Below are 11,811 nucleotides of genomic sequence, written 5' to 3' on the forward strand. Positions count from 1 at the left end.
AGAGGATATTGGGAGTGCATCTCCGGCTACAAACCTGACCGGCGGCCACCACTACCATCATCGTCCTTCGTTCCTCGCTATCTTGAGGGAAATCAAAAACCCAAGAATTTTGTAGAGGTTCAACTTATTACAGAGGAAAATGAAGAACAATCCTTGATCATTGAAAACCATGTAAGACGACAACTACCATGAAACAGATCGAGTTTGTTTAGACCAAATGCCAAGAAAATTACCATGACTGAGTTGTTTGATTTATTATCAGCATGTACAGCTTCACAGTACAGTTTCGGCCTTTCCGAACGGTGGGATCAATGCATACATCTCCCAGACATTAACTTAGGAGAAAAAAAAAAAAAAAAAGAGAAGCAGAATCAAGGCGAAATAAACAATTTGACCTTCAACTTGCACAAATATAAGCCCCATATCCAAATTCCAAGCATGAACAATCAATTAATCAAACAATCGCCAATCGGATAATGACGAATTTATGAGTTAACATCCCCTGTCAAAGAAGCACTAATTGGACACGCCCTGTGTATTCTCATTTTCGCAGCTGAAACGTTTTTAGAGAGCTTGTCATCTAGATCACTATCTACCACTTTGTAGAGCTTTGGCTTCTCTATCTTGCCTGACTCAACGCTTTCTGCAATGAATTGGAGTCCCTGAAAGAACATAAACATGCAGTAAACATGAGATAAAGGGAAAAGAAAATGAATGCCTTCAAGTGAAAGGTGAAACAAGGCGTACCTTGGGTGATATGTCCTCATAGTTTAAAGAATGCCTCAGTGGAGGTTTATCATTAAGGTCCTGTCAAATGAAGGAAAGATCGTCCATCTATATCAATAATTCAATATTTGGAGTAACACAGAGGACCAATAATTTATCTTTATTAGGTTTGGACTGTATCTAGTTATCCACCATACAGTCCACTACTTTTTAGTTTAAAAATATCATATAAGATGCATTATATATAGGAGAACAAAGGGACCATTTGGGAGGACTGAGGCTTTGGTTGAGTTGCTTTCAAGAAGCCACTAAAAAAAGTTTCTTAGACATAGTTTGCTGTATTTTCTTTCCAGAAACTATAAATATTGCAGGCACCGGATGTCTGACCTGAAATAGTTTGGTATTTAGCCCATCTTTAATTCCCCCAGCAACTTGGCATAAATACCAGAGGCCTGAATTAGCAATGTCCTGTACATATTCGGAGACATCAATAACTTCATAAATTTCAATAGGTACAAAGTGAGAGTATTCATGATGAGTACTTATGTACCTGTTTGCTTTCAAGAAGTCCAATCTTCCCTTCCTGCTTAGTGGAAAAGTTATCATAACATCAATAAAATGGTTCTTCCTGCTGATGTACTTAAGGTTATCACACTGAAGTTGTAATTAGCTCACCAGTCCAGACACCATTTTTTGGATTATTTCAATATCAAATCCAATTTGAGAAAGATCTGATTTCACATCATCTACCTGCATGTAAACAGGTAGTAATGAATAAATACAAGTTTCCAAGAAAAATCTAAATTATGGAAGAAGGCATATGATCTTGATTCAAATATGCATATTACACTCAATTCTCAAATTTCAAGAAGGGTGGAAATGACTGCTCAGACATTCAAACTGGTAGGGATCCACCAAACCCTCTCAATGGGTTGAAATATTAGAATAAAAGGTTACATCCAAGGCTTCCTTGCATAGACAAAGATGGAGAAATGACATATCTTTCGCAATACAGTTCTCTTCAATATACTCTTGGGGTCGTGCTAACCTAACCAGAAAGTCAAACATCCATTCTCCCATCCTCCAACAATCCAACCTTCTCAATTTAATTTCTTATTTTCGGTTTATCCAATGAGGTTGCAACTTGCAAAAAACTCTGATTGATCAGGAGGTTTTCTAAATTCACTGAATGCTTGAAAAGTTATTATGCAACCACATTAGACCTCTTTTCTGTTCCTGGAGAGAAGACCTTAATAATTAGCACCATGACTTAAAATCCCGAGCAACATGTCACCAGAATCCTAACTCATTCGGTTGATTGACCTGGTATGCATAAAAATGAACTGAATTGACAAACTGGTGAAAACAACTCAACATGGCCAGTTCAACTGCCAAACCATGCCTAACATCTTATAAACTTGAAGTTTTTTATACATAGATGCCATTTGTTGAACAGGTCAGCATGCTTAGTCAACCCCCTTTGCAGATTTTAACAATCAATTAGATTAATTGATAGAGAAATCCTAAAAGATCTTAACTTTTATAAGAAATCCATATATAACAAAGCAATGGAAGTACATAGAATTGGAACTCAGAAGAAAATGGCAACATATATCAAACTTAAAAACGAACAGCATACAATTCTGCATATTACTTGCCTCATTCATGATCAACTTTGATATTTCCTTCTGCTCATCCAGCTTCCCATCCAAGTTTTCAAGCCTTTGAGATAGGTGCCTTTTGGTTGACTATAAAATTGAGAAAAAAAGGAAAGAAGGGGAACAATTGAGTATGCTAATAACATTATGACATAAAAGATTCCATAAGAGGAACAAATGAATGAACCAAAGGGTCATTGGTTGTATCTAAACATACTGCTAAAGCTGCAGAAACTTGCTCCAACTGTTTTGATACAATTGCAACAGCATTGGCCATATTACGCTTTGTTACAAACATAACATCAGAAAATGACCAGCCCTGAACAAAGCACAAAAGTAACAAAATTATTTTTCAATGAAGAGAAGGAAATGCACACATCCAGACCCCAGACCACATAATAGAGCAAATGCAATCATATAGGCTCTGCAAATTCATAAATCGTTAACAGTTAGAACTTTGCCTTCCACCACATATAGCAATATCCCATCGCTCCAAGTGCAGCAGCTGGCATTATGTAAGATGCAATGCTCCCTGTATAAAAGAAGAAAAACCGGTATCACTCTGAGTATATATTTTGCATGGGGATACTTAAAACTTCTACAATCAGTACCAAAAATGCTTATTGCTAGGCTGCATAGAGAATTGAGAAAAATAAAGAATGTGAAATATATATCAAATAAATATCTGCTCTGATTTTTTCATCCATTCTTTAGAAAAGCTGCAAATTGAGCAAGTCTATGCATCCATGGAGCAGCAGATGAGAGCATTGTAGTAGCAGTACACAAGTACAGGTGATGAAGGACATGAAATTAGTCAGTTCTTTGTCCCATATAGACAAACTTTACAAGAATAAACTGCCTATTGTTGATCTATTCATAAGCCCTTTTTCTGCTTTTAGTCATTCCTTGTTTGATGAGGTAGGTAAAAGAATGCAATAGATTGGTTTACATTTTCATCCAATCAGAGCAATAGGAAGTTAAGTTGTCCTCCTAGGTTGAACTCACTGAGTATGAATCTAAGCCATAGCATAAGTACAAAAGGTATTGGTGTTTGTAGCATCTTAACCACTGATTTAGCCATAATACCAAAATTAAACGAGCATTGATTACCACTTGAGTCAGAATTTCCATTGAAAATGGCTACTGGACTGGACAGTGTCAACTCTCTGATCTCTTGTGCCAACTGTCGAATCTGAAAGACAAATAGGAAACCATATAACATATAACACACTATGCAAGTAGCTTAAATTTTGACTAGGACCAGCAAAGAAACCAAGAAAATGAAATTTACAATACAAAGAAATGATCAATGGTGCTATTCCCAGATCCCAATATAGTACCTAAGATAAAACCTTCCTAGACATGCAAATGTTTTTGGCTTAATATTCTGAACTATAAACTGAAGAGACAAAAATACAAGTTACAAGATTGTTAATATGTTATCCTAATTCAATTAAGAGGCTAAATCTCATTTCTACTACATTACCTATATTTAAAATATCAATCCCTGATTCATATGTTACCACACCTTAGTTTTCCATTCTATTCAAACATGAAGGAATCACCTCATACTCTCCAAGGAGGCATACTACATCACACTCCAAGGCATTCATGGAGCAAACTATTGACATCAAAGATAAAGGAAAAGTATAGTGCAATCACATAAGATGTGAATCTAAATTAATGAATTGAAAGGGAACATATGCAAGCCAATATGCTAAAGCAAAGGAAGGAAGAGGGAAGAGGTAGGGGAGTATGTACATCAAAAGACATGAAGGAATAGTAATGAGATACCTGAGCTGCAAGAAGGGAGCTATCATACTTGTTAGATGAGATCTCCGTATCATTCACACCCTTGATTAATTCCTGAGGAAAAACATAGCCACTCTATCTTATTATTGTTTATGATGATATTAGAAGCAAAGCAAAACACCAAAACATGCAACCAAGTTCATCTTCATGCTATCAGCTTTGCAGCAGAGAGAAATAATGGTTTCATCACTTATAAATCAAAGTTCAGTAAAAGTTGTTTGTTCAAAGAAGAGCATAATGAGAGGGGGGGAATCTTTATCATTTTAGGACCACCAAATGGCCAAAGGTTAGTCTGTGCAAGCACTGAGCGCATTCTTTTTATCATAATTGAAGTAAGGAACTCCATGAGCAGCATCCTCAAGTTCCTTTACTGTCTGGTTAACGAAAATTGAAGAAAACAACAAGAACAACAAAATGATAACAATACAGTATATAGTATTTGGGTGCATAATCTTAAACATTAACCGATAAAATATCATAAACATTAACCGATAAATAGGATGCACATTGTGAAATCTGGTTTTGTGATAAACATAAAGCTTTTCAGATTGATTCTGGATGGCCTGTGTCCTTTTTTGGGTAAAAGAATACAAGAAATTATAGCTTGCATACAATAAAGAACAAGGAACATAAAATATACCCCAGATCCTGTTTAATCTATTAATTAATCTAGCAATAATGGGCACTTGACTGATTCTTAAACAAGATACCACTTCATGCTATCAAAGTGTGACTAACATCAGAGTATGAGAAATCACTTGAAGACATAAATCTGGGCACAAGACCAGTTCTTACTTGGCTCACCATCCAAGATGGTATTAATCATAATTACAGATTTCTGCACTTTCTAGTAATTACTTCAATTTAAGGGATTAATCCACTCCTACGCAAGAATACCAACAATGTAAAGTAATTGGATTCTATAGGTGGAAAAGTTTGATTTAATTTTCAAACTCATCCGCTATAAAATGTAATAGAGGTGAAAATTTTTAATTATTACCAGTTATTTATTGTGCAAAAACAAAAACCATATTTTTTTGGTATTTAACATTCACAGTCAATGCACACAAGGTTTTCATCAACAAGGAAAGAACTGTAAAGGTCACAACTTAAAATTGAACATGCTTAACCTGACATCAGTCCATCAGTACTAGACACATACATATTTAACATCATGGACAATTAAAGGCAAGAGAAAAAATTCTTAAGAAAACCCTTTCTTTCCCATCAGTTCACCATCTTAAAGAGATAGAAAACTTTAAACTTAATGGAGATTATGTAATTGGTATTTTGTTCCTGAAATGGATGGAAGTTCTTATATTGACAAGTTCGCGTGAGATATCATAATCAAGGAATCAATTACCTGAAGCTGAAAAATAACATCAGACAATTGGCCGTTCCTCAAAATAACAGAACCAGTCAAACCTAAATGACAGAAAAAGGAAAAAGAAACCAACTGATTTCAGATGCCAGAGTGAACAATATGATTGTAAAAGGGCTAATAATGTATCATTTTCTTTTATCAATGAGAATAACTGACAGTACAAAATAAGAACCTTTATACATCCAGAATTAACAAAGAAGTGGGAGATTAGGGCTGCAATTGGCATTCCTTATTTTTAGGACTTATCTCCGTTTTGCAGTTAAAATGCCCCTATGAACACTGATTTTTTAATTGCAAAAAGGAGATAAGTCCTTAAAATAAGGAATGCCAATTGTAGCCTAAATAAGTTCCAAACGTAAAGTTCATTAAAGTTAGAGCCAGAGGGATTGTGGGGTTTCTTCCTTTTCTTTGCTATTTTATAGATGCATATTGGCAGGAACATCATCATCATATAAGCGGTCACATGAATCCTGTTTTGCCATTCCGTTCTGTTCGGTGCCATATCAATTCTTAAATTACACGCATACATATTGGCAGGAACATAGAAAAAAATCAGAACATGTAACACCAGAACCCATAAAGGTATATATCCACCAGAAAGTTTAGCCTAGAAACCTGTCAATTAGCATACCATCTAGTTAACACTAGACAGTCTTTGAAGCTGCACCATAAACCATGAAATTAGCATACCATCTAATTACAATTTAATTCAAACAAAACTGCATTACAAAAAGTAGGGATTAAAGGTTCTTCAAGATGTCAAACCAGGACATGACGAGATTGGGTTGAATCAGTTTTGAGTCGCTGCTGTGCATTATCTGTCTTTAGGTTTCTCTTGGAGAACTTCCTCCCATGCTTTTATATTTCTTCTTTAAGGGGCATCTGTCTTTTGGTATTGTTTTCCTATTTAAAATCCTCTAGTTTAATGGGAAGTTTTTATTGTGGGGATTCAAGACGAAGCCTTGGTGAAAGATTCAACCTCAGTGGTAGGAGAAAACTTGTTTAGAATGGTCTTTCGTGAGAAGAGACCCACCAAAGGTTGAATTGAAGCTTGGTGTTAGAAATTAATCAAATAGGACCAAAACCCATTAAACTCTCGAGGGTTTCATATTGTAGTTTCGATTCACAATTAGATTGTTTTATTTAGTGGATTTCTTATATTATGCTCAGGATGAAAATTTAAACCTTGAATTGATCAACTCGTGAAATTTTACTGAAACCATCCGTTTCTATGAAATATTACTGAAATCCTGCCATTGTTTTGATGAAATCCAAATTGAGATAACTGTTAAACCGAAACTCCAAGCTTACCGAAGCTAGAAGAATAAATCGAATAGGAAGAACCAGATCAAGCCTCATAAACTATTGGGAAGCGAGAACATACAATGATACAAACAAAATTAAAGGAGAGAGAGAGGGATATGACCTGCTCCGACAAGAATCAAAACTTTGGAGGTTGAGACCCCGGTCTGCATCGCCATATTCGCAGTCTTAGGAGACGGGAGGATTGTCTGACCACGGAGACAGAGAGTTTTCAGTTTGGAAAATGATACAGCCACGGCGTATGTTTTGATATTGACGGTAGAAGTGCCAGCAGCTTCCAAGCAAGCCTATGCCATTGGCAATATCATCAGCCACGTTTCCCGTCTTTACTTTTCGTGTCCGAAAGAGACATTGGCGCAGGCATAGGAGAATCGACTTTAACCTGCTCAACTCTGCCTAAGTTTATGGCAGTCATATATGAATAACATCTCATGCTTTGTATAGTATTATATTAGAAAGATATTCCCAATTCACGGGGATAATCTATTTGAGTAGGTGTGAGCAGGAGATTCGGAGTCATAAGTCCAGTGCTTGTAGTTGTCCCGTCGGACCCGCCCTCCCTCCGCAGAGGCACATAGAGAGGGTCAGCCCCGATTCCAGAAAAACACCCTCCGCGTTGCATATATCAATGGGTCGGGCCAGATAGAAATCAAACCAATTTTATTAATTCTGATTTTGTTCTAATTAATAATTAGGGAAAGACCAATTCTTGATGTTCCCAACCAATAATTTTGCCAATTGAGAGGTGGCTCAATGGGTACATTAGATAGTTTGTTCTGGTGTAATGCCGTTAGAGGTGTAAATCAGGCGGTGTTATGCCATGGGTGGTCTGTTGGTCAGGCTATGTCAGGCCGTGCCAGGCTATGTTGTGGGCCGGAGTGATCTATGGACCGAGCCTTCGGCCAGATCAAGCCATGGATCAGGCCAAGCCATGAAAGGTATAATTTTTTAAAAAAATAAAAATAAATAAACAAATTAATAAAATAGACAATTTTCTTATCTAATGCCTTCCAAGGAAAATATTAACATTTTGATGCCTTTATAAGGGTGCCTATACAGGGGATGGGGAAGCCCATTAGATTTAGATATCTATCAAAGTTTAAAAACCAAGAGTGATGCCTTCTATCTTTATGATTCTTTTAATGATATTTGCAGGTTATGGATATATCTATTATGGTTGAAGTGCAATCAAATATTGTTGGGATTGTGTTTTATTTTACAACTGTTGGATTAATTTTAATCTAACGGTTGGTGTGATCCCTCTTTAGGTTAAAGAGGTTTTGCATATAAAAGTTTTCTTTTGTATGTAGGGTTAAGGCTTTTTTAGAGAGAGTGTGTGAGAGAAAAATACAGAGTGCTCTTGGTGTGAGAGTTGGTTTTTTCTCTTGTTTTTGTTCTTCGTGTTGAGAGGAAAGGGAGAACGGGTGTACAAGGGTTAAGGGTTGATTTGAGTTGCAAGCCACAAGATATTTGTAATGCTTCTCAGTTTTCTTTCATAATGAATAATAGGTTTCATTTCTCACGTGGTGCTTGTTTTTATTTGTCTTTGTTTGGATTTCATCATATTTGCTACTATTAGATTTCTCTTGATTGTTATTTCAACCTTGTGATATTATACTATGGGTGGTTGTTGTGAGACCCCAACAAATATGCACTAATTCAAATCCATCAGAGTTGTAGATGTTAATGGTAGCATTCAATATAAATTTTGCTTCAAGTTGGTTTCAGAATTCAATTTGCTCTAGAGGCTGCAATGGAGAAATAGAACAAAGGTATGCCAAAGTTAGAGTTTTCTTCTCTCTACATGCGACATATGCCCAGTTATAAATTCAACATTATTATCATTGTGCAAGGTTTAAAATATCAATGTGATACATCAAGCATATCATCATATCCATATCCATGTTCACCGACACAGGATACGCTATAATTTTATTTGTATCTTACTAGTCGTGTGTATCAACATGATATGTTATTGTACCGTGGTGTATCATGGTGAATACGGTCCGATACTCACCAATGTGGAGGCATATTGGACCCTAATTTGATGACAAATTAAAACCTTGATTTATTTGTGTAGAGTTTATATGAATTAATATGTCATGTAGGGAGAGCCCTCTAAATAGTAGGTTGCCAATATAAGTTTGGGTATGTATTTATACATATGTATGGTGACACTTGTCACTTAAATGTCATATATGCAAATTGGGGTGTTTACTACTTGGGAGAATCTCTACCACCTAGCTAAGGTGGCATTGATGTGGCATTGATATGGCATTGGTATGGATGCTACAATACATATCTCCAACCAAATAGGGATGGGGCTAGGATTTTCTTATGAGGTGAGCCAAAATGTAATAGACATGGACAAGGGGGGCAAAAGTTAGTAAATATAGGTAGGGGAACCAAAATACAGGGAAAGTTAAAATGGGTATTATAGGGATTTTTAAGGCATACCCCTAGCTCCGCCCCTACAACCAAATAATATTATAAATGATTAGGGATGGCAATTTTCCCCATCCCCATAAGGTACCCACTCTTCCCGACTCGATGGGGTTGGGCTTTGGTGGGGCAAGGCAGGGATGGGAATGGGGATTAATAGGGATCCCCAACAAGGGACGGGGTCAGGATGGGGAATGAAGTCTTCACTATATAAGCATGCTAGCAGTGCCAAGTATTCTATTTGTATGTTAGGGCAACCCTACATAACATAAAGAAAGAAAAAATACCAAAATGCCCCTACAATACATAGCTGACATATTACACCACTCCCCCTCAAGTTGGGGTGTAGATGTTAACTATCCCCAACTTGTCACAAAGATCATAATGCCACAAGGAATTTAACCCCTTGGTAAAAACATTTGCAAGTTATTCTTTAGTGTTGACATAAGGAGTGCACACTTCTCATTTTTCCAATTTCTCCTTAATGAAGTGTTTATCAACCTTAATATGTTTGGTTTTATCATGGAGCATTGGATTGGCTGTAATATTGATGGCAGCATTATTGTCACAATAGAGTGATATAGGACCATCAAGAGGAAAACCAAATTCTCCTAGCAAATTTTTAATCCACAGGAGTTTAGAAACACCATGAGACATGGCCCTACACTCTATTTGTGCACTATATTTAACTATCACACTTCATTTCTTACTTCTCCAAGTGACAAGATTTCCACCTACAAAAGTACAATAACCATTAGGGGATTTATTGTCGTCCATTGATCCAGCCCAATCAGTATCAGTATAGACCAATGTTCTGAGAATCGGATCAGATATTGACCCAATAAAGGCAAAGGTTCATAGGTTAGAGGTTCGACCGAGGTTGAACTGTGCTGATGTAATAAATTATATATATATACACACACACTAAATATAAAGGAAAATAATCCAATATAGAAATAACATAACAATTCAAACTTTCAAATTTTAAGACAATATGTCCACAATGAAAACAAATACATCAACAAACAAAGTTTAATATTCAATCCTAACAAATTAGATGGTATAAAATTATAAATTAAATACAATTATTTATCCTAATTCCTAAATCATAATATTTAATTATTTAATTTATTTCTAAAAAATTCAAAATATGGTATCAATTTATTAAAGTTTAAATTTCACCTATTTTTGTATTTTTGTTCCAAGATTTGAAGGGGGCTTAGGCTAACCTGGAATTGAACAAGTAGGTGAGTTGTCTTGTCTATTGTGTAATTTAGTGGACTAGAAGCCTGAAACAAAGATTAATCAAATTTGAGCAAACCTATAAACAAAACTAATTAATGTTAACCAATTTTTGAATATAGAAATTAAAAAATAAAGCATTTAAATTTTAAAATAAAATAAATTTCCGGAGATTGCAGAAATAGGCGTCAAACAGTGGGAGGGGGAGGAGGAGAAAGAGAAGGAAAGAGGAGAAGAGAGGAACCACTGTCACACGAGTGGCAATGAACAAACCACCATCAGAGAAGGAGGGAGAGGAGGAAAACAGACGACCAACGGAGTTGAAGGGATATGGTGAACAAACCACCAGCAGGAAGAAGAAGAAGAAGAAGAAGATGATGAGGAGGAGGAGGAGGAGGTGGTGGTGGAGGAAGCAGAGGAGAGAGAGAGAGTACCTGGCGTCATCAGCTATTGCTTAAGGCAATTGACGGCAAGGCAACGAGTCGCAGTTGTTGTTAGAGGCAATGTTCGATGATGGTTGGAAGTCAAACGAAAGAGAAAGAGGGACGAGGGTTTTGGGGATTTTGATTTGGTTTAGATTTGTAAATTAAGACCTTAAGTTTTGTTTGGTTCAATTTTGCATGTTTTTGTCTTTTTGTGATAAAAGTTGGGGTGTAACAAAACCGGGACCAGTTCCCAGGTTGAACAAGACAGGTGGTCGGTCTTTTACGATTTTTTAATAAAATGGTTTTGGGGGTATGTCCAAACTAGTGAGGGGTCATGGTCACAGTTTGACTGGTTCAATCGGCCAGTCCGGCCCGATTTTCAGAACATTGGTATAAACTTTAACTTTCATGTGTCCATGCTTCTTAAAGAAGAGGTTGGTCCCAAGGAATTTTTTTAGGTACCTATGAACTTTGTTTCCTGCCTTAAGGTGTGCAATCTTAGAGCATGCATATACTGACTGAAGATTCCCATGGCATATGCAATGTCAAGCCTAGTCTTAGATAGGTAGAAGAGTCTTCCAACAAGTCTTTGGTACTGCTTTGCATCCTTTATGGGCTCATCACTGTAGTCCCTTAGCTTGTAATTCACATCAATGGGAGTGTTCGCTGGTTTGGCACCTAGTTTCCCAATATCCTTCGGAATATCAAAAGTATACTTCCTTTGGGAGATGACGATACCCTGTTAAGAGTGGGCAACCTCAATTCCAAGGAAGTAATGTAATGGTCCCAAATCCTTTAC

The 11,811-nt window shown here is 36.5% G+C and overlaps 1 protein-coding gene across 1 annotated transcript; it reads right to left on the reverse strand.

Annotated features, from left to right (window-relative positions):
- Window positions 1–229: 229 nt before the first annotated feature.
- Window positions 230–7,326, reverse strand: LOC148875188 (golgin family A protein (DUF1664)). The gene is made up of 12 exons (XM_088964252.1): window positions 7,007–7,326; window positions 5,560–5,621; window positions 4,179–4,250; window positions 3,495–3,576; window positions 2,846–2,916; window positions 2,602–2,703; window positions 2,385–2,474; window positions 1,402–1,476; window positions 1,277–1,309; window positions 1,114–1,194; window positions 748–807; window positions 230–662 (listed from the first exon to the last, which is right to left on the reverse strand). The coding sequence occupies exons 1-12, from the start codon at window positions 7,059–7,061 to the stop codon at window positions 486–488; spliced, it is 960 nt and encodes a 319-aa protein (XP_088820378.1). The 5' UTR covers window positions 7,062–7,326; the 3' UTR covers window positions 230–485.
- Between the last annotated feature and the right edge of the window lie 4,485 nt (window positions 7,327–11,811).

Source organism: Nelumbo lutea, chromosome 1, assembly GCF_056320005.1.
Source record: "Nelumbo lutea isolate HS-2025 chromosome 1, American lotus-T2T, whole genome shotgun sequence".
In the NCBI taxonomy this organism is placed as follows: domain Eukaryota; kingdom Viridiplantae; phylum Streptophyta; class Magnoliopsida; order Proteales; family Nelumbonaceae; genus Nelumbo; species Nelumbo lutea.